The 24,084-nt window shown below is 40.3% G+C and overlaps 1 protein-coding gene across 1 annotated transcript in view; it reads left to right on the top strand.

Moving 5' to 3' along the window:
- The window catches only part of SNAP25 (synaptosome associated protein 25), a 67,803-nt gene that overhangs the window by 30,159 nt on the left and 13,560 nt on the right, over positions 1–24,084 (top strand). Inside the window, exons 2-4 of the mRNA XM_067294657.1 lie at positions 8,746–8,877; positions 9,673–9,714; positions 18,739–18,787. Coding sequence (XP_067150758.1) covers positions 8,806–8,877; positions 9,673–9,714; positions 18,739–18,787 — 163 coding nt within the window. The 5' untranslated portion in view covers positions 8,746–8,805. The remainder of the gene's footprint in view (positions 1–8,745; positions 8,878–9,672; positions 9,715–18,738; positions 18,788–24,084) is intronic.

Genomic DNA, 24,084 nt, shown 5'->3' with positions numbered 1-24,084 from the left:
ACTCTGAGAAGACTGTGCAGAGGGAACAGTCTCTTTCTTTCCCCAAACTCAGGGACAGCAAATGCAGCAGACCTTGTACAGCCTGGTGGGAACTCCTTTTATGCTCCCCAGGAAAATCTGCCACCGAGTTTTCCTAATCATCACTCTCTCCTGAATCCCTGAACAAATATCTTCCAATAATTCTCTTAGATACATATAACAGAAACATAAGGGGGCAGGTGGAGCCCCAGGAAAATCTGGCACAGAAGTGTTTAAGACTCCAAGACACTCCTGTCATATGTTTGCATACACACACACGCACATGCTGCACTGTTCACCATCTACACACTGCCAGGATCTAACAGCATTTTGCCACCTGGTAGCCCCACCTGCAAGCCTGACCATGCTAATGGCAGTGGTGAAACTTCCTCCAACTTGAAGTGGGGCCTGACTTTTACCTTAGCTTCTAAAACTGTCCATTAATCAGATTTAGCAGCTTAAGGAGCAGTGTAAAGAAACACAGGGCAGAATATAAGCAAAGAGAAGTAAGACTTGCTGTTTGTCATTGCTGCAGTGATGGTGAGTGAGTATTTTGAGAAGCACCTGAGTGAGTTTAAGGTGAGTTACACTAAAAACCATGGCACAGTTGCAAAACTCATCCTCTAGCTGCAGAGATTTCTTTTGTTTTTCTTCCAGATTCTGGCTACAGAATACAAATAACTTTGCCATGAGTCAAGACAATTCCTTTAATCCTCTCTACTAATGCCTGGATTTCTTTTACTGAGCCACCAACAAGATCTAGCTATGCAAATGGCAAGTGAGGTTGTAGGATATTTTGGAGAAGGTACCACCTGTAGGGATAGGGAAGTACTAAGTGCTTTGAGCAAAGCCTGTATCCTCATATAAAATACACTGTGAAATGCTGGCTACTCATCTCCAAGGAAGACCAATTCAAACTGGAACCAGCATAACCAACAACTGCCAGTATGACCAGAGGAACAAATAGTCCATCTACCAAGAAAGGACTAACAGAGTGTGATCATTCATGTCGTAAGAAATACTGAGAAAGCTTATGATTGTTGTTTATATACCCATCATAGAGAGAAAGAGAGGCTAGGGAAGGAGAGGAACTATTTAAGCCATAGGACAACACTGGCACAAGAATAAGCTAGTATTAGCTGGCTGTGAATTAATTTGAGCTAGAAGTGAAATGTTTTCTAGATACTGGGAAAGTGATGGTCTGCAATAGCCTCCTGATAGGAGTAGGGGGAACAAAATAAACCTAGGGAATCATAGGACATTGCTTGCTAAATTACAAATGAAGCTGAATGACACGGCTATCTGTGATAGCAGGGAATTAGACTCACTGTTCAGTCCAGGCCTCTCTGTTCAGTGTCCTCTGCGCTGCCTGCAATCCCCTCCAGATAAGGTGCCCCACTTCCAGTATGTGGGTTTCTTTGTCCTCTACCACTCCAGTAGGTTGCTCCCAGACAAACATTTTCACCTGCAATATTTTTCTGTTGCTGTCAGGAAAAAAAAAGTATGTATGTGGGTATATAGCTTTGGAAATGACTGCAAAGAGATAATATTGAAAGGTTTATTTTCTAAAGTGGCTTTATTAGCAGTAAAATGGATAGAAAGTCAAGTTATTATTTCTCTGAAGTGAACTTATTACAAAATGGCTGCTCTGAGCATTTTTTTCCTGTGTAGGAGCCTGATAAAGAGACATGCACATGCTGAAGCTTTATAAAATAGAAGTGTTGCCTGTCAACTGACAGGACAACAATGACTTGCTTGTATTTGATGGGGAGGCTCCAGGCATTTCTTTTAGGACCTCCTGTTATTCTCTGAGATCTCAAAGACAACTTTTTTAACCTGTCATTCCCCTCTTGCTGCAGCGCCTGGGGAAGAAGTGTGGGATGTATTGCTCATAATCTCCCTATTTGCAGAACTTGGAGGCACAGAGCAGTTGTGTAAACATGACTTGCCTGCTGCACTGCAACTGTGTATACGCACAATCATAATTACTTATCCGCTAATGATCAGGGGTTATACCAGTGATAGACATGCCCACGTTTACAGGAAAAAGTAATTTCACTAGAAGCACATTTATACTGCATAACTGCATCCGCACTAAGAAATCATTTTATTGAGCTTTAAGTCATTACACCAATAGAAGCCCATAGGAAAACCACTTTCCAATTATTTTTTCCAACACATTCAGCAAAAGGTCAGGACTCATAATTTTGCCTAATTATTCTCCAACATCTTCATTTTGGCCCTTGACTGGAGACTTCTCTTTCCAGCTAGATATGGGCTCTGACCATAAAGATGCAACGTGAGATTATGACATCACTCACACTAGTATTTATCCAAAAGTCCCTATTGTCCTGCATCATATACATCCCCAAATTGAGTGTCAGTCCATGTCCTGAAGTGCCTGCAATTCAAGTAGACAAAAAAAGGACAAGGCAGGAGGGAAAAGAAGAATTTTATCCTCATTTTATAGATAGGAGACAGATTCAGTTGTTAAATCCAGACAAGTAGTCCCATCAGAGGGTATCCAAGACATCTGCATGAGGCTGACAGATACAGCCAGCAGCAGGAAACCAAATACCTAGAGCATCTCACATAGCTCTAGGGACCTATCTCTAGTCAATGGAAGCAAGCCCTAGACATAAAGTTGTCTAAGGCTATGCAAGAAGACTGTGATGAACTAGCAATTGCCTGCATTTCCCGTATATCAGATCTGCAAGATCTCACTGCCTGTCTTTTCCAAAGCCACTCCCTGTCAAGCCTTCACCTGGAGGCATTTTTCTTTACTGAATATCAAGTAAAGAACAGAGTGAAATCAGCTATCACCATACTCTGTTAGTCTGGGCTGCAAAGCTGTACCCAAAGGCTTGCAAGCAACCCACTGTGGGAGAGCAACAGGAGAGAGGTGAGGTGTCTGTCACAGGTTAACATTAACATATCCTCCCCAAAACACAGATGTTGCATTTTGACTTAATCAGCAACACAAACATAACAAGGGCAGTTTCTTTGGAAATAACAGACAGTAACTTTGCTAAAAATCTTGTGGGTAACTTGACACATATCCAGGCGATAGGCTGAGCTGCAGAATTGATACAAAAAGCATTCCTTCCTTAAGATTTTATTTCAGAGCTATTTAAAATTTAAATCTAAATAACAAATTTAAGTAAATTTTCATTTTTATGTTTTATACAATCACATAAAATCTTTAAATAGGATTTTTCATTACAAAATTAGCTGATTTGTTCTTCAAGTGCTTTTAGATCAATTAAAATACAATAAGAACAAAAGCAGGAAATGTTTCCGTTATAGGCAGTATTAATTGTAGTAAGCTTTCTGTGAAATGGAAATGACAGAAGTTGAAACCCATAAGAATTAGAACTTGTGAGGGACACTTCTGAGAGCCCACAACATACAAAAGCTACACTCCCAACTCCCTTAAATAATTTCTTACTAGCTGTTGTTTGTCACATTGACTGTAGGCAGCACACACAAGCCTTTCTTTCCTTTCTGCTGGGATCTTCCTTCAGACACTACATCCTCAATACACATTTTCAGTGGGAATCTGCTGGTGTCAGCAACAGGGGAAGGAATTGGAGCTAAGAGTCTTTCCCAACAGATTCTCGCTTTGAAGTAATTTCATTCCCTGGCTGGTGTTAATAGGCAGTCTCTAGACTAGACTGAGCTCTGTGGTTAATGCCAGTCCATTTCTTATAACCTAGTTGCAAAGAGCCTGCTGAAGGAAGGCTGGTAAAGGTGGTGAAGAAGCCAACCTGCCGGGCAGTTGACCTCAGGATAGCTCTTAGCTAGGCAGTGATACTGCTGGGGAGGTGTGGAGGTAAAAAGGATGCACACCTTGAGAGGAGGATCCTACAGCGCTCCAGAAGTAGCTCCTGTGACTGAACTTGCCTTGCACAGCATACAGGCTGCACTGCAGCACCAGCACGGGAGAGAACAGTCCCTGTGAGCTGTAGCTGAACTTCTTCCTGTCTTCTTCCCCTTCACCAGCATGTGTTTCTCATTCTACCAGGGCAGATTAAAAGGGGAACAGCTGTAACCCAACTATCTAACTTTAAATGACTACATCCTTCCTGAGATACCTGATGACCAAAGACTCTCTTTGGATTTTCTGTGGCTCTAATAATGCTACACCACTGTGGCAAGGCTCACTCAGTCCAACAAGAGAGAAGCATAAAGTGCGGTATCGACAGACCCTGAATTTTTCAGTAGAATACGCCAATGCAGTCATCCTCTGGCAACAAATATCCATGGGAAAAATAGATGTGTCCTTTAATAACAGTGAGAGTGCTTAAAAAAGAACACTTTATTGCAGGGTTGCCTTCACCACAGTAAATTGCAGCATTTTCATTTGCCTGTATTTATTGCACTGAAGTGTTTATATCACTGTAAAGCAAATATTTGCTTTCAAAGGTCACTCATTGTATCTCTCTTTCTTTGGGGATATATGCAGGGTTCTCTAAGACTTCAGTATAACTCCATAAGGATATACAATGTTCTTGCTATGAGATTCTTTATTGCATCTGAGCACTACTAAAATAGCAGATGCAGAATTCAAACTGTAACAGGCAACACATTTCCATTAGCCAGTTTCTCTTTGAATTTTTCTTTAACCCTTAATCTCCTACTGTCATTCTGTACCAGGACCACTATAATGTATAAGACCAGCTCACAGGGAATTTGATACAAGTCATCAAGTCCCTGAAGTTACTTGAGTCATCTAGAAGACACAGAGTACAGTTTGGTCCAAGAAGCACACAGTTTTTTAACAATGTTTGGACTTTTATTTTCTTTTAAGAGAGCCTAGTTGTGTTTGTATGTGAACCCAAAGGGTTTCCCCTTTTTGAAATGAAAAAAACCAAGACCCTCATGAATTTTTAAGCTTGCATTTGTAGTACAGTTATTGCAAGTGTAAACTTATGTTGAAACTAAAGAATACATTTTTGAGATATTAAGTCCAATCATATTGGGGGTTTCAAAGACAATTATAGGATTTGATACTTGCTTCAAATTAGCTTGAATTGAGCACAAAATATTCAAGCTTTGAAAAATGCAAAATATCAAGTATTTTTAAAAATATAAATTCTGCAAGGAATTTATTCCCCAAAGTCTTCAACAGTATCTTCAGTCTGTTCCCATTTTACTAAAGCAGCAGCAGGTTTCAGTGGGCCCAAAGCTAAGTAATGCTTTGTGCTTTTGAAAACCCATCCAGTAATCACTGAGAGCAAACCCATTATGGTTTACCTTTTCTTGGCCATCACTGTGATCATTCAGTTTCAACATGTTTTAGTACATCAACAGGACTATATACAGACCCCATGTTTTTCCTAAGGAACATTACAGAGAAAAAAGTGTTAATTCATACTGTAGAGAAATAATACCCTTTAAAGCAAATAAACCTGCTCTCTAGAGCTATGGGATTTTATTGATAAAAGATTTTGTTGTAGCTTTTTAAATATATTATTACTATGAAGAATAAGCACCTAATGCCTATGGAATTTCAGTCTATATAGGACTTTTCTAGGAAAATCCTAGCTCCAGTCTGTCCTATTCCACATCTTGAACTGTAATATCTGCAAAAATTTAAACCCATACCCAGACACTTGCAAAATATATGCAGTTTATCATACTGCGTGCAAATAAGTAACCTTTATTGATTTTTGTACACAGTTTTCTATTAAATAAGGTTGAATTAGCATTGCTGCAGGGCACTTTGTTTATGACTAAAACTTGATGTAAGATGACTTGTCTGGAAGAATGGTTTTTGCTATTTCTCAGTCCATTCTAAGTGCTTTACAAATACCAAACAATCTCAATAAACCTGTCAAGTTCAATCGCTTGCTATATAATATCTCTCTGGTTACAACCTCTGACATTTTTTAAGGTTGATGTAAAACAGGATGCATGTATCACTAAGAGGTCAACTGATGGCCCTAATTAACCAAAAGGATAACTCCAGAGATAAATCACAAAGTTTCACCACTTTTTTGTACCACCCAAGGCTACTACTGATTCATGATAAAAAATTAATAAGCAAAAGATCAAGAGTAAGGCTGGAACCTACTTGAGAACTGGTTTATCTGTGCAATTTTTATTATCTGTGGTAACTGACTGACAGACTCTATTATTTGTTATTGTCACTAGAAGCTCTCATCTCATCTCCACTTACTTAGGCTTCTGTAATCACTGAGCTCATATTGGATGTGGTTAGAGACTGAACCCAATCCCATGTTAGCATCCTATCCTCTCTCTGGTACATCATCTCCCATTTTGCAGCTAGTAAAATGCTACCAGATAGGCATAATGCAGAACTAGTTTCATTTTTCTCAAAACTACATGTATATACTAACTGGATTGGCACCAAAGTCATGTCTAAATTTTCCATATTTTTGCTATGGCTCACTGATGTTATTCTACTGGCACAAGCGTAGTGAGGGATGCAGGCAGGGGAGAATATTTTAAGCACTAAATCTAGATCCACAGACTTAATCCTGGTATACTGCTGTAGAGGTTCTGCCAGAAATATTTAAATGCTGTTTTTTGCCTTGATTTGGGACAAAACCAGTTTGTGAAATGGTGGAATTCCTGATTGACTGGCTCTAGCACCAGCCCGTGTCAATAAGAAGAGGAGTTCAGAGAGCAGTTCTTTACTAAAATAACTTCTTGTTATCCCAGTGGAGCCTGCCCTTTCCTCCTGCTCCATTTGCTGTTCAGGAGTGGGCTCTTCCTGGAGCTGCATGACGTGCCACAAAAGGCAATGCACAAAGCCCAGGCACAGCCAGCACAGCAGCGCGTTGGAAGGCTGGGGGGCCTTGAGCAGCACAAGATGTCCCCACACTTTCACACGCCCTCTAGAAGGAGTCTGACTCCTGATTCATTTTTTCTTCCTAATCCTCAGTTTTTGTAAAGCTTATTTACTGCTGTTTGTGAGCATCCTTGAAGTGCCTGATATGACATTGAATATTAGCCAGGAAATTAAGCTCTGCATTTGCATCAGCTGGGGCTACAAATGAGTTGCTTAAGCTTGGTCCTTCGCACTGCTGTGACCGTGCAGCTGTCAGAACCCAGTGGGCTTGTTCCAGTCATTTCTCCAGCGTATATTGGGGTGCCCAAATATTGTGTGACCCATCACAAAATGCCAGCCTCCCTCAGACAGGGATGTGGTGATGCTCTCAGTGAAAATAGGACATCATGCCAGTAGCTTCAGGGCTGACTCTTCAGGATGGATTCCTTCCTGCTGTAGCTTGAAAGAGCAAAAGCAACCACAAGTGAGGACACAGCTAATGCAAAACCATGAAGGTCACATTCTCCCTCTTAGATAAGAAAAACAGCAAATTCTTTGCTGAAGCTTCAGAGGAAATGCAAGGAGCTGTCTGCTTTCTTTATACATTTACAAGTAAACAGGCTATGATCCAGGAAATATCTCTGCCACCCCAGCTGTACCTGATCAGTCTGCACTCCTGTTGTCCCGATGGAGAGCACTGCCAAACAAGGAATGGATTCATTTCTCCATTTAAAGAAAGTTGTTACTGTTAAAATTTTAGAGCCAAACTCTGCCCGGTCTTACCTTGCTTCGAAAAGGCTGCACGTATTGCAAAGACAGGTCAGAAGTAGCCTCTGGGATCTTACTCTCCCAGAGCAGCTTTACTGAAACGGGTGGCTTTTATTTTGCTTCTGTAATTGAGCATGATGGCATGTGCTTTACTGCTGTTTAATCTCAGTCCCCCACATCTTCCCCATCTCCTTTGTACCTGGGATTAGGTCTTCCTGCAATGAACAAATCTAACATCCAGTGAGCAGTAATTTGCAATGTGCCATGCTGGAACTGAGCAGAGAAATAAGCCAGTGTTGTTGTTATAAAGACCTGACAGACAGTAGGAAAACCCGCCTTTCTTAATCAAGTCATGCTCAGTAATCAAAGCTATCTTGAATTTATAACAAAAAAGAAACCCTACCTAAATGAGGATTAATGGGCTGCATCCTGATCTCGGGTTAGGATGAGTTCAGTGATATTATTCTGTATTGAGAAGAATAATTAAGATCAAAATCTGACCCACCTGGGGTAAACGTTAGGTACTAGTTAGGTCATACTGTGTATTCCCCTGAAATGAAGGATTCTCCCAGATAGATGTCTTTACCCAGTTTAACTGTAAGTATTTCAGAGTCTACACTAGAGTTTCCTGGACAAGTCATTAGCTGATAAAAATTGGCAGAATTCCATTGTCTTTAATTTCCTTGGAGATACATTAGCTGAGCATTCGGCCCTCCAAGCTATGCAGCTGAAATATAGGACATGAGGGGCACAGACTTGACCTTTAACTCCTTCATATTATTGCTTTTAATTCTAGAGAAGAATGAACGGGTCTCAAGCCCACTTCTGGTAGCAAACAATGCCTCCTGAATTTCCAGCTTCATTTGAAATGTTTCCCTTAAGGAAAAAGAAAGAGCTAATTTTTCCTTAATGAGTATAAGGATACATTCTTGTTCCTTCAGAGTGATTAACAGTACAGGAATAAAACATTACCTTGAAAAATCCTGAGTGCTCCATATGCATATAATCCTACATATGAGAATTGCTATCCAGAACCACAGAGTTTGGGTGAGGGCACTAATGTAATAAAAGCACTTCTGGGGCATTGACATTTAAGCACAGTTCAGTGCTTTAAGCACAGGAGTTTAACCATACTGTTTCTTTCCCTTTTTGCTGTCTTCCAGGCTCACAGGCTGAACACAAATCCTTGATCTGCAGCTTCCACAAACACACCCACAGCTAAAATGGCAGAAGATGCTGACATGCGCAATGAGTTGGAAGAAATGCAGCGGCGTGCCGATCAGCTTGCTGATGAAGTGAGACCAATAACTAATAAGAAACTGGGGGTTCTTTTTGTACGAGAGACAGATCCAGAAATAGGAGCAGAGCTGGCTAAAGATTTATAGGGCTGACTGTGTTTTCTGTCAGCTTTATTCCAGGGAAAGCTGACTCCCTTTCAACTCTCACTCTCTCCAGTGGCAACAGACAGTAACTCAGCCAAAGACACTGAGTCGCTCCAGAGTTACGCTGCTGTCACTGTGAGCAGAATTCCTGCACTTGTCACAGAATTTCTGGGACAAGACCTTTGTGGAATAGAGATAAATTGGGACAAAAATTAATGCCATGTTTAGTCCAGATTAAGTAGTCTAGATTATTGATCATGAGTTTGGTCTAGGTATTAGGGTCTGCATCAATTTGGCTGACCTCAGAACAAAAAGCAGCAATTTATTTTTTTCTGGGGATTCCTTCAATTTGCCAAATATATGGAATATTAAAAGTCACCAATTAGGTATCTGAAAAGTCTTAGCTGAAAACCATAGATTTTGTTTTCAGAACTGGAACACCAGCTGTTCCAAGTGCTATCACTGACCACATAGGCAAAGACAGTGCAAGCATTAGAAACTGCAGCTACCCAGAGACATGGTAGGAACTACTGCATTAATGAACCGTAACAGATAGCTGAAGATGAAGAGATCACTAGTACCCTGCTGACAGCATGATTTTGAGGGAAGGCAAAGAGCATAGGAAACAATACTGTCAGCATGAGCCTGCACATTAGTGATGGAAACTGTATCTGCCAAATCTAAGTGGCTTTTCCTCTGTTTTTTCAGTCACTTGAGAGCACCCGTCGAATGCTGCAGCTTGTTGAAGAGGTAAGGACTTACATTTTATTTGCACTTCCCTTACGAGCAAAAGTATTGGAGAGTGTGGCACAGTGAAGGTTTTCTTATTTTATTCGCATTGCTAGGGCATGGCCATGGCTTTATATGCCACTCCATCACTGATTATCCTTATCCCAGCCATGAGGGTCATTTGAGACACTGTACCTCAGTTTTCAGGTGTCAAACTGCAGACCAGTTGCTGAGGCACTATGTTTCAGCCATATCTGAGTATTCATTGAGAGGGACTACTCAAGATAAACCAAGAAAATAGCCTCTGAAGGTGACCTGAAGTCAGGGACAAATGGCTAAGCTTGCTACAGAGTTCCTGGAGCCTCATGCTGGCACAACTCTGACGTCAAATACTGCAAGTGGGGACGGTGACAAAGGCCCTTGGTCTGTTTGCCCTGTCATCTCTAAATACGTCCCTCTACATAAATACTTGCAGCTATTTATAGAGCATCAATCACCACAGCATTTAAGTGCCAATTCTTTATGTATCTCTGAAACATTTATTAGGATTTTGAGGCTCATTAAACGTCATAGATTGACAGCTCTGGAGAATGAAGCTCTCTGTTTTTCCACAGTGCTGGGAAAGGGGATTCAAGCGCAGCACTCACAGCTAATGCATTTTATACCCACCTGGAGGGAGCACTTCCAGGGAGGGAAAAAGCAATTCAGTCTGGCCTCATTTCATGGTCTTTGTAATGAAGGGGTTTAAAAGTCTGACACTCCCAAACTCAATTCAGTTTAGAGTGATCAGCCATCAGGTGGTGAGAAACTTTGGTCCTGCCTGACAGGATGTATTATTTTCAGACACCATGCTAGAGAATTGGTACTGGAGCTAGTGACATTTTTAATTAGGGTCTTCAGGTCTGACAGTCCCAACATAGTGACAACTGTGGGAGTCTCAAGCAAAGACAACAGGCAGAAAATGACATCAGGTCCCATGTTCATGAACAAACACAAACCCAGCCTTAGGCTTCATGGCCTTGAAATCAATCATGAGTGCAGAAATCAATGGAGTTCAGCAGAGACAAAATTAAATTCCTGTGTACAGATAGATAGACAGATGGATCACTGAGCATAGTCAGCATCAGTTCTCCTCCATGCACGCTTCAGCTTTGGCTCTCTTATGGCTTGGGCCCCTCCCAGCAGGAGCATGTTCTTGTCTTGTAAGCAACCTGTCTTCTTTCCCTTCACTACTTAACTATCTGGACATGCCAGTTCTAACCATCACGTTATTTTAACTCGATGCTGGATGCAGCTCCTGATTAAATCAAATCAACTATATATAAGATCGTCTCACATGGGTATCTCCACAAATACAAAATAGGAGAGCCTGCTGCCCCAAAATGCCTGTGATTTAAATAGATGAGGCAGATGATGAGTGGGAAGAAAGAGAGGTGCAGAAAAGGGAAGTGATTTGCCCAGGGCCAAACCATCAATAAATATCAGACCTCTCTCCTGAGCCATATTTGTGTGACCTATGCACTGCTTGAATTTTCCTAACATATTGAACTAGCATATTGTGAATGCCACTGAAATTTCAGAATTAAATTATAGCAATTGACAAAGTTGGAGGAGAACTGGGACTGCTGAATCTACCAGTGAATTTGTGTAGACTCCAGTGCTTCTTGGAAGAACTCAGCATCTCTCCAGATCTAACTATTTTTCAGATTCTGCAATATCTTCCTATTCAAATACAGAAAATTTTAAACTAGCACTGAGTAGTCAAGGGAATTCCTTTACAAGGCGCTGAATATAATTTTCACTAGGGTGACTACAAAAGACCTTTCAAATTCTTTCTGTGGTCTAAACAGCTGGTTGGTTACTCTGACCCCATTTCCTAGGTACTTTTAAAAGACTGCAGTATTTAGAGAGTGAAAGATTTTATACTGAGAAGACAAATGGCAAGTGTCTGAAATCAAACTTGCACTACTTGGATTTAATAGACAAAAAAATCCAATTAAACTCAACTTGCTTAGCAGAACCTGTCTAGTGAGTAGAGATAGAAGAATGCTCAGGGAAAGAACATGTTTTATTATATCCTGTTGATAGAGCAAACCTGTTATTCTTTACTCAGGAAAATGAAACCTCCACGTTTAAACATTATCACTATATACATACGTAGGAACTCGAATCATGGTCAGCTCCACTCTGCTTGGTGTTAGGAAAATACAGAACAAACAGACTGACTTGGCCCCTGAATATGATCTAATCCTCAACAACACTCTAGAGACAGAGGACTGCACTCGGTGAAGCCTTACAACAGTACAAGCCATCCTTACATGCTGAACTGTAGGTCACGGTGTGTGGGACACGGTGCGTGGCAGACAAAACCAATGTCCAGCAAGGACCCTTGCGCTCCTTGTCCAAGAAGACTAGACTAAGTTTGGAGAGAATGGACTAAGCCCTGGTGCTAGTCCCAAGGAACTGAGCTGTTCTCCTTGCTGAAGGACCACATCTGTTACTGCTTCTTATTTTTATTACTTAGCTTTGCAAGGAGTCGATTGTTTCAGTTCTAGCACAACAGGGGAAGCAAAGAAGGAATGGTGAGTGGCCATTGTAAAGTAGCCACTGCTTTGCCCCAAGGCAACTACGTACTGGGAAGGTAGATTACAAAAATCAGTTTGGTCTGTGATGCTGACCATACCCATACAATATATAATTACATCTACATTAACCAATGCTCATTAAATGTCATAGACTGAGCGCCACTCAGTTACACAGTGCTATAAATAAGTGTATTTTATGGTGCTGCTGTGCAATGTTCCAGCCAAAACATAAAATAAAAATGAACTGAGGCAGAAGAAGTGAGACTAAATACACAGCTTAAAGCTGGCCTTATTTTCTTGTTCAAACTTTTTACCTCTGAGCCAACTCTATTAAATACAAAATAACACAGTAGGGGAAAAGCAAGGACTCTTCTATCATCTTCCAGTGAAACCAGCGTAACTTAAAAAGAAAAAAAAGTAGGGGAAAAAAATGGTTTCTAGCTATGATGTGGCAAGAGAAAAAAATCAACAAGATCAGTACTGCAGAAATCCCAGGAAGAAAGCACTTGGCAACATGTACAGACAAAAGGGCTGCTTTGTATTTTCGAATCCAAACAGGACTGCTTTCTCTTCTTATATGCTGGGGGGTTAGAGTCAAGCTTACTAACATTTCAAAGCTGAAATGGTAAGCTATAAAAGTTTAATTTGATAACCTCATGATGCTGACTCTGATGCATGACACTGAACATATAATATGCCACTTTACTGACTTACATATACATTATCATCCCTTCCTTTGTGATTGGGAAATAAGCTTCCCTGACATTATTATCACAGTCAAAATGTTCCTTAATGACAGTCTAAAGAATAAGAAAAATAAGATTCTATTAATTTAGAGTCTGATCTAAAGCCTGTCAAAGCTAATTTTAAAAATCCCTTTGACATCAGTAGCTACTGGAACAGTTCTACTCAGCGAAATATTTTAATCTGTGTATTTCCACAGAAATATGTATCTGACACAGACAAAGGTGATTCAAGATTCTGCCGACAGTTTTTGCTGTGCAGGATTAACCCTCTTTGTCCTTGTAAATGAGCAGGACAGCACTGGAGCCATGGACGTTGTGCTAGGTGAAACCAGGCCCACAGGATTCAGGGACAGCTACGCTGATTTGTATCGGCTGAGGATCTAAACTATGGGGTGAATTAACAGAGTGAAGAGAACCAACAGGACTCTTTAATCAGGCATAAACAGACATTACAGCCTTAACAGGGTGGCAGTGAGCTTGGAACAGGAACTGAGGAGATGCATTAGAATGGATGACTAAAAAATGTTTCTCTGATCACACTTTTGTCTTCAAGGAGTTGACACTTCTCTTCAGTATCTCTGAACTGCTAGCAATCTCAGCCTGTCCTGGTATATAATTGTCTGTATTAATTCATTCAAAACAAATTCTATAATCTATATTGACTGAAGCAAAATTCCTCACTGAAGTGGAAGTTTATGTGTTTTTCACATAACTGAGAGTGTACAGTTGCTTTTCAGAGCCCTTCCTGAAATGCACAGAAAGTGATTTCTATAATTTGGATTCTCTAGCTGATACATCATTCCTTCATACTGATATGCAAATTATGCCTAGAGCTTAAATAAAGCTGGAGTAGCTGCCTTTTGTAGCTGGCATGGATAGTACACAATGTACTGTGCTCCTGGAATGACCAGTGGGCCTTTTCAGAAGTCATTCCAACTCCCTTCCTAGCTTTATTCCCACCTTGGGAAATTAAGTGACATAACAGTAATAACAAGAAATGATACAGCAATGCATCTCCCCTCCAAAGTGCTAGCAAATTCCAGTGAAAGTCTTGTCACTGACTTTAATGGGCTTTGAGTGAGACCCTAATAACAAAAAAGTTTAAAAAGCTTTTGGAGAAGATTGAATTTAATGTATATTATAGCCTCTAACTGGGGTCCAAATTATGCTGTTAAACAGGCTTCACTGAAGCACTGACAGACTTAGAATGATGTATCTAAGCGCTGAATTAAGCCCAGAGTTTTTAAATCATAGGCTCTGGCTTTCTAATTAAGAATCCCATTGCTTAGACTGTGGTCCAGCAAAGAACTTAGGCGTGTGCTTCACAAAAGCATATGGCGAATCTCACTGTCAGCAATGGCGTTCACACAGTTAAACACAAACTGGTACTCCTTGTCACTTTGCCTTTATTCAAAACACTAGAGCTTAGTGTTATTTAAAGGTAGAAGGACATGGACTTACTGTATTTCATAAACTCTGTGGGGTCAATATTCATTGTGTTATTTCCACTAATCTGATTAATTTTTAAAAGTCAGTGATAGCCTCCCCCTCAGTGGGGTCCCAGGAGCAGCAAACCACCTGATGCCACAGGCTTGTCACTCAAAACTCTCCCACTACCTTCCCTAGAAGGCATCTTGTGTGGGACCACCACAGGAGAGGGCCTTTGCCACCACCACCTGAGAAGCCTTTCATCTTGTACACAAAATATGTCAGTTCCTCCACTTTGCAGAAAAGCAGTCGGCAACACATGACAGTCTCCATGGAAATCAAAGACTGGAAGGACACAAGGACTGACCTACCATTTCTAGACTTAGGGCTTAGTATGTTTGACAGCTGTGTGGGAAAGATTATATATTTTACTGTTAGTGATATACCTGCTTTATGGATAAACAGAGGAACTCCAGAGCTGTCAGTTTAATGCCTTAATAAAAGCAATACATTCCATGCCATTTTCCTCTAAAGGACAGAAGTATAAGAAAGATGATTGTTGTTCCACGGCAAAATCTGGCAGTCCAAATTCTCTTATCAAATACAATGGGAAAACAAAGAGAGTCAAAAGTAAATCTGAATAGAGAGGGCGTTACATTCATAGATTTGAAAGCTGGATTAAAATGGGACATGCTCCATGAACTCTGTAGTGTCCTATCAGAGACTCCATGTATTTTTCATCCCACTCTGGCCTGAACCACCATAAGAATCTTGTTTTTCGAGAAACCTTATTTTGCAGCAAACTAAACGGAGGATTGGAGGGTCTTAACAAATTCCTCCATTGCATAGGAAGAAATAAAGGCCCTATTCCTTGGGAAAGTTTATTATTAGCACAAATTTTCATAACATGGACCTCACTGCAGTTCTACCGATTTATGGCTTCCCACACAGGATCTTGTTCATGTTAATGAGCAGTGTATGTGGAGTGGGACCTCCCAGCACTGTCACCCTGCTACTGCCATGACAGCAGCTTTTCTAGAAGCCTGTTACAAGGTTTTATGATCAGTTGTTGTAAAACATATTCTTCTGGGCTGGCACTTAGCAAACACAGATTTCATCACCTCCTGTTACACGCTCTCTAAGCAACCAGTTCAAGTGTGTTAGCTGACACCTGCTCCTGTTGAGCCAAGGGAAGTTTCCATGATAGTTTCAGTGCAGAAAACGCCAACATCTTCTGTGTTGGAAAATCTCTCCCATTAGCCCAAAACGCACTAGTGTGGCACCTTTTCTTCCTCTGTATTCCTTCAAATGAAGAGGGTTTGAACCTTCTAAGATGCCTTAGTCTGCTGTTACTGAGGGTCAGATATGCAGAGTGTTTCTCTCCTGTTCAGACACCTGGATGACGAGCACATTTTCAGAAAAGTTCTGTATTTACAAGTGTGTTGGGTTCTGAGCTATCTAAGATTGGTCACAATGGAGATACTGAACATTTAGGGAAGTCTGGATCTATTTAAAATGCACAAATGTGATTGGTAATATATTTTTTTGATTGGCTTTACACAGTTATTTTTTTGTGAAAAACCTGACAATTAGAGCTTAATAGAAACTTGGAACAGGAGGAGATTGTCACTTGATGACTGATTCACCTCTCATCTTTGTCAGTAAGCATCTTTTTATTAGCTTCAATACGCTTTGGATTAGACCTTAGATGCAGAGAAGTATATTCAATGCACAGTCCTTCAATATTTTCACATTAGTATTAATGCTGTGGAAGGCTGAGCTACAGGACACCTTCTTAAGACATATGGTATTGCCTGATAAAATGCAATGGCATTGATGGTCAGGTAAATAGAAGAAAATTGTGCCTCTTCTGCTCTGTGCAAGGATTTAATACGAAATACAAACCATAAGGTTTTTGTTAAGTCCTTCCATAAGAAGGACTAATTGCTGAGTCCTTCTCTCAGCAAAGCTCTCATTCAGGTCACTGGACATCTTAACTAAATAAAGGCAGTCTGGTCAGATCTTAAAAAATCATAGGAAAACAGGATCAGACAGTTAAGTTAACATTTCTTAGCCTGGCTACGTCTGACTCACTGAAAGCCAACAACTATCAAGCTACCAATAATGGGTTTTCCAAGTCAGGTATCTGGAAGGGCCCCATGTCAGATTGCACCATATTTACCCAAATCCAAGATGACTCAGGATTTAAGCAGCTTCCTTGCATTTGCATGAGGTGTATTTTTTTAAATACATATCAGTTTTTCAGGGTAAGACACCCCTGTGTACCACAGGGCAAAAGCATAGAGATAGCACAGTAGCAAGCTGCTGCATGTCAGGTGCTTAGAAGATCTGACATCTGTAAGATCATTAATGGCTGCTTTGTTACTCTGCATAGGCAAATCTGATGACCTTTGGACCTTAAGTTTTCTAAAGGATGTAAAAGAAGCTGGCTGGGTTTCCAGTAAACGCAGTATCAGCTTGAAGGGAAAGAAGGAAGCAGAACTACCTAGTAGAACAACTGACCCAATGAGCAATAGGGCCGAGGAGACTATGGGGAGGAGGCAGGTGGCTTTTTTCTCTCTGCCTGGCAATTCATGCAAGGAAAAACATAGGGGAGCCAACCGGGCTGCACACATCTGATGTTTTTCCTGGTTTCTACAGTGACATAGACATTAAAGACAAGAAAGGGAGTGTAGTGAGAGGCGGATAAGAGTGCAGCAAGAGGCATCTTGTATCCTTCTTGAACTGAGCAGTATGCTCTTGAAGCACCAGCTGCACCAGCCAGCCACTCCTTGAGTGCAGCAGAAAGTCAGGCATGTAGCTGAGCCAACATGCAGAGCATGCAGCCAGCATGCCTTGGAGGGCCGAGAGAGCATGGATCGGGCAGCTGACAGACTGAGAGACGTCACTACTCCCAGACAAACAGACAAGTGATGGCAATGAGGAGAGCAGTTGGAAGGAAGGATAATACTAAGACCTTAATTTGCTTCAAGGAGACAGGATGGCTTGCAACACAAGAGGGACAGTCAGGACTCCAGGTTTCTGTTCCTCGAGCTCCTGTGCCACTGTGGGCAAGCAACTTCATCTCCCTTGGCCTCTGCAAAATGGAGACCATGATCCTTATCTACTTCACAGGGGTCTTGGTGGTGTTATGTTCAGGGAAGCAGCTGAATTACCACTACACATGTTCAGGTAACTCCACTGGCAGGATGCTAGGCCACAGAAGACGTACTTCATCTGTTACTGAAATGCAGCAGTCACAAGAACTTTCAGATCATTAATTATTCACAGACATTATCATTGCTCTAAGCAGAACGAAGCTAGTTTTCACTTAGTAATTAAAAAGGAGCTAATGTGATCTGTGATATAGCTTAGTATCACAGCATCCAGGAACCTGAGATACCTGATCACATCCCAGTGTGATGATAATGCATACAAAAACCGTATTTGTGAAAGGTGCCTTGCTGCTGGTTTAGACAGATGGGAGCTCTAAAAGTGCTCAGCTTTGCTCAAACTCTGCTCCCAACAAAGATGACGATAAGATTCCCAAGAACCTCACTGGGAGCAGGGGTAGGATCAGTATGTAAGTGTTCTGAAAATCTTGCCTTCAAACTGGATCCAAATTCCAATGATATTAAATGTGTTCACTGGCTGAATTAAAACTTGGCTCAAGCCCTTATCTATTAGATCTGTGAACCAAAAAATATGGCTTAACCCTACAAAACATTAGCCTGCTTTAGGATGGAAGCCTAAGGAGGGAAGTTTTCTGACTTCTGTGTTGCAAAGGCTATGTACGAGTTGCTATGCCTCCTTACCAAACATATTTGTGTCATCTATTTTCCCTGGGAATTTCTCCTGTGGGATGAGCATACATCTGCAACATGACCATTCCCTTCTTCTCTTCTCCTGCTTCAGGGAACACAGAGATGAACCCAGAGATGAACCCTCTTTTCAGAAATGATTCTTGCGTAAAATGATTATTTTAACCTCAAGGTCTGGGACTTTCTTTTTTCTGCAGTAGCTCAGAATCCCAGTGAATCCTAAAGGGCTGATGGTACAACAGAGAACACCCAGTTCCCTTTACAGTGTCCATTCATATAAGGGCTTCAGATTACATCACCAGTCCCTTATGACCTTGCCATTCCTTTCACTGTTTTTCTTTTGTCTTCCTATGTCCCATACCTAGGACTGAGTGTTCCCTCACTGATCTCTCTTTCTTTCTCCCCCTCTCTCTTTCTTTTTCTCCCCCCCTCTCTCCTAACCTTGCTACCACTATCGGGATGTAGAGTAAAGATGCTGGTATCAGGACTTTGGTTATGTTGGATGAGCAAGGAGGTAAGTTCAGATTGCTTCAGTAAGGAAGTATAACCGTTCACAAAGTACTGTATTAACTGTGTGCAATTACAAAAATAAGGGCCATAAAATATGTCTGTGTAGTTGTGCATGAGAATCCAAGAATCTCTCTGCCTTTAGCTGTGCTGTCTGATAGAGAAACATACAATAACTGCATAAGAGTCTGTACTTCTTTTGATCTCTTTGCCATTAATGTCAAAGGGAGCTGCAGGTTGAACTCATCAAAATTATAATTTTTTCAGTGGGTCCTGAGTCAGGATCCAGCAATGCGATGGGAAGGTTTGCCTTCATCAATGTGAAATCCAGCATTATTTACACAGGTGCTATGTAACTTTCTCGCTCATCCTAGCTACAAGTGAAAGACATGCAATAAATGTATCCAAAGAAAGGATAAAACAGGTATAGCTTGTGTAACATTCAGTTGCTTTTTGTTCACTCTCAGTGAAGATAACAGGAGCTTAACATCAGAAGCCAAAGGATGATTGGCTCATTAAAATTGACCATATATGAGCTTTTAAACTTAGAGGAGTCCCAGTCTGGATGACATTGACAAAGACGGACCTCGATCTATTCAGTACAGTCCCAGGAAATTACACTTTTGCTCTTCATGATATCAAAAAGCAGTGGATGGCTTTTTTTTTTCTGCAACAAAACTATTAAGTTTCCATTCGCGGCAGACCCCCGGGAACAACAAAATGGTGACTCCGAAGAGAAGTTAATCAATACAGTATAAATTTCTACTGCTCTAAATCAAACCAGCTTCCAATGAGCCCTTGTTATTATTATGTGGCACAATATGAAACAGTATTAGGAAAAGTTTTTTAGAGGGGTAATGCTATGTTACGCAGCAAGCCCAGATAATGACTATAGGCAAAAGTATTGCATCGTTAGGAAATGGAGTACATAACCTGATAGACCATGTGTAATTTCCCTGTTTCTCTGGCACTAAAATGAATGAAAAGTAATAGCAGGACCTAAACAGAGAGTGTTTTCTCCTGTTTGCTTTTACGTAGATGTCTCATTGCTTTTTTTTTTTTTTTTTTTTTTTTTCTCTTAAGGAAAAGAATTTAACCTAACCAAATTCTGCCTCGTGAATTTTTGTCTAGACAAGGGAAATATTGAAGAGGATATTTTGGTGCCTTTGAAATTCTTTTATTTCCTGAATAAGGGTAAAAGAATCAGTTCTGTTGAAACACACACAGCACCTGTCTAAATAATGTTTTTTGTTTCAGAAGTGAATTACACGTTTAAAGTAAATCACAAATATTGTCAGAGAAATCCTATAAATATCCAGGTGGGTCTAGCGACGCAATTCGCAGGCAGATCAGCAGAGACCTCAGTGGTGCCTAAAACTTCACTTGTGTTAACTCTTGGGAAAGTATGTTTCTGGCTTTTTTAACTGTTATTTTTCACAGATTTGTAGGCCTTTTATTTTGTTTTTAACTCTGATTTTTTTTTACTTTAGAGTTCTACTATTGCTAAACCCCTGTACGCACAAGTTGTCACACTGACTCTGAAATCACTAGTCATGCTAGGAAGGAGTGTCTGTGTGAGCGAAGGAGCTGAGGCTGGACCCATTGAACTCTGGAGTCCAGGAAACTCAGTATTAAACTCTTATTGGCAGTGAAACCTGAAATGTATAATGTATGATCAGAGGTGGAGGTAGCCAATACTTACAGGAAAAAAGCAGACAACTTAAAAGCCTCCTTAAATTGGTTATGGTCATGCCTTAAGCGGTTCAGTGAATTAAGCTTGTAATTATACTTTATGGGTTTCTCAAGTAAAACAGCCTAACAATGCTACAAACCCTGGGAATATTGTAATCACTGTACTATGTTAAATGTTTAATTACGTTTTGTCCATTTGAGCCATATGTAGATCTAATAATGCCTAAATATATATATATATATTTTTAGTGGTGAAGGACTTATTATATTCTAATGATGACTATGAAACCTCTGTTATTAATGCAATGTGTGCAATGCATGGATATCTCAGCAGATTATCAGATTAAGGAAATCATTTGCTAACACTGCCATGTGATCTCTTTTCAGCTGACTGCACAAGTCACTTAAGATTATTAGGTGTTACATAGACAAAGACCATGACATTGATCTTTCCAGTGGGCGGCAAGCAGAATATCTAATCTTCACAGTTGCTCAAAGCTGGTTTGAGGGGTTTTTAGACAATTTGTTTACACATACTTTATGAGCAAAATTTCTTTAAGCCAATAGCACAGAGCAGAACTCATTTTCTGACATTAATAAGCAAAAGTCTTTGGGATCATAATAAGGGAAGAAGTCAGTGTAACACTACAATACTGGGCATTTATACAGTCTAGCCAGTTTGGCTAGTTCCTGTTGCTCAAAAGACTTCAGTATATCTGGCTGCCCAGGAGGCCGCAGAGTATATTATAGCCCTACAGAAAAATGGAACTTCACAAGAGCTTTCATTACTCCTTTTTCACAGAGAATGGGACTGCCATGAAAATTAGAGACCTCCTCCAGTACCCTTTGAAGTCACTGGGAATCTTTGTATGAATCTGAGTGGGCTTTTAGAGTAGCCCCTCTGCAATCCCAAAAGTTCCTTGTAACTCTTTGGGCCAGGTATTCTCACTCAGACCATTTCAACACTGTCCTTCTCCTGGGGAGTTCACAGGAGGGGGCTAAGAGGTTAAACTCTCCTTGTTGAAATTTTTCATCAGTGAGAAAGTCTTTCTCAGAGCCTATCTACATCCATAATGCTTACGTTTTTTTAAACCTGGCCTTGGGACAAACTCCCTTATTTGTTTAATTATTTAAGAGTGTGTGTGTGTGTGTGTGTGTGTGTGTATTTACATTTTAAACTAATGTGTTTACATTTTATACTAAAAAAATGTCATGCTGCAAATGATTATTGTGCAGTGGCAATTGCTGTGCTTCATTAAATATATCTTTGAAACATGCTAGCTTAGGAAAAAGTTAACATTTGGATGCGTTAATGTTGTGTTGGTTAAAAGCAGACCACAGAAAATGAAGCTGATAGTACAAAGTGAGAATATGAAGGTAAACGTGGCTTTCACACTTAGCAGGAGGTCCCAGAGCTGTAACTGTCTTCCTCCAAAGGAGCAAATCGCTGTCCTTCTCAGAATCTCCCATCACTTGGGGAGTATTGGCAGGCAGAGCTATTTGACAGTCCAATGTCTTGCAGGTTAGCCCTTTCAGTTCACACTGGAACAAGTCTATTAAGACTGAAAGAGCTGATCAGAGTCAGAAATAGTTTGCTAATTAGTGAAAATAATGATTGGTATTGACTATTCCAAATTTTACTCAGAAAATGGCATTTATTATGTTGAAACCGTACTGCAGAAGAAAAGAGAAAACAAAACCCTCACAAAAGCAGGTTGTGCCTTGCCCACTGTTATTTTTAGCCCAGCTAGACATGGTTTCACAAGCACTTTCCATCAGCTTTCTTCCATTGATATGCATGCTCAGCAATGCCTTTCAAAGAAGAGCTAGGTCAAGACTCAGGATTTTTGAAAAGGCCGTCCTAGAAATGTACCTCATTCCAATCTGATTTTCCTTTGTGGAAAATGGGATCACTGAGTATCATTGGAAGCAGTTAATCTGCAGACTCTCCTTCAAACGCAGCCCTCTTGTATGCAATTATGATTACAATGTGCTCTTAAACGTCCTTTTTTAAATTAAAATTGTCCTTGGTGGAGGTTGCTTCATTGCACAATACTCCAGGCAGAGAAACAAGTTCCCTTCTCTAAAAGTACTTAACTGACATTTGAGAAGCACAGGCCCCAGATCCTGGACACTAATTAAGGAAAAATTTTTATAAATTGTGGACGGGGATGTAAAGGTGGAATAATACTACAGCTGCCCTGTGTTGGTCCTGCATCCAACACTGTGCTAAGAGCCTTTTGCAGCTGTGTCAGCTCAAGAGACCACAGGAGCAGCTGAGGGATACCCTTGCCACAGCTTCCTCCTCTCAGCCACTCATCCTGGATCAGTCACACAGAAGGGATTTTTCAAGCTGTTACAGCTCATGCAGTAATACTTGAGGATCTCCCACTTGGTGCTACACCTGGGATATACCAAGCTAGCTTCAGGGATATTTTACACTGGCAGAGGGGCACAATGACACCGTAAAGCTAATAGGACTAGTTTATGGTCTCTCAATTGCTTATGCTGTTAATCCATAAGCAGTTCATAAGTATAATAATAGAGGTGTAAAAATAGATTTGCATGTACCCTAAGACATGCCATCAGTTTGCTATAAGATCTGGAAGCAGATATATGGCCACTATTTGTGAATCAAAGTGACATTCTCAGACGTCAAATGATATCAACATGCAAAAGGGGTTAATAATCACCAAAGCTTCCTGGAAAAAAAAAATGAAGCAAATCTCAACGAAAAATATCTCTCATGTATATTCTGCCTCCAAATTAAGACAATGCCAGTTCTTATATACCATATATATATAGTGTGTGTGTGTACATATATATATATATAAAAACATATCTAGAGATGGAGTATGTCTAAAGAATACTGCAATAAACAATCAAAAGATAAAAGTCTGACCTTGATCTTTGGGAGGTGTGAATTTTCACAGTTTCATGGCAGTATATGCCAGCAGAATGTCTTCCCTAAAACCTTTTAACACAATAGACAAAGTCAGAATAGGGAAAAAGCTACGAAATCAGATATTAAATTAACCTTTTGATAGCCATCTAATTTCTGATGTGGAATGATTCATTTTGGGCCAGATTTTAATATCAGCTATACCAAAACAACTCCAGAGTGACCCCATTAAATTAATTCCTCTGTAATATTTACGCCTCTGTAATGGTAGAAAATACGACTCACGAACCTGCCAGATCTTTGGCAGGTATAAATTGGTGTTGCTCCATGAAGACAGTATAACTATGCTGATTTAAGCCAGTTAACAATCCATCCCACTACATTTACAACAAGCAAATGGCTTTAGGAGCAGCAGCCAGATGTCTAGACTTCTGGGCTACAAATGTCACATGCCTTTTTACATTGATGAGCTTTCCTTTAATGGAAGATAAATTAGTTGTGTTCTCTTCAGAAGTAGCATAGGCATCACACACACAAATACTGAAGCAAGATAAATTCAGAGTCCTGAAAAGAAGTATAATTTAAAGGAAAGTCTTTGAGTCATGTCAAATATATTCTTCAATTAACACTCACCTACTCAGGCAGAATAGGAAATTGGGAAAGAAAGTTCAAAGAGCCCTACTATATATTTGACTTCAGTGAAGCTGTAT

Source organism: Apteryx mantelli, chromosome 3, assembly GCF_036417845.1.
Source record: "Apteryx mantelli isolate bAptMan1 chromosome 3, bAptMan1.hap1, whole genome shotgun sequence".
NCBI lineage: Eukaryota > Metazoa > Chordata > Aves > Apterygiformes > Apterygidae > Apteryx > Apteryx mantelli.
The sequence above is the reverse complement of the archived record's forward strand: the minus strand, read 5'-3'. Positions and strand labels throughout refer to the sequence as shown.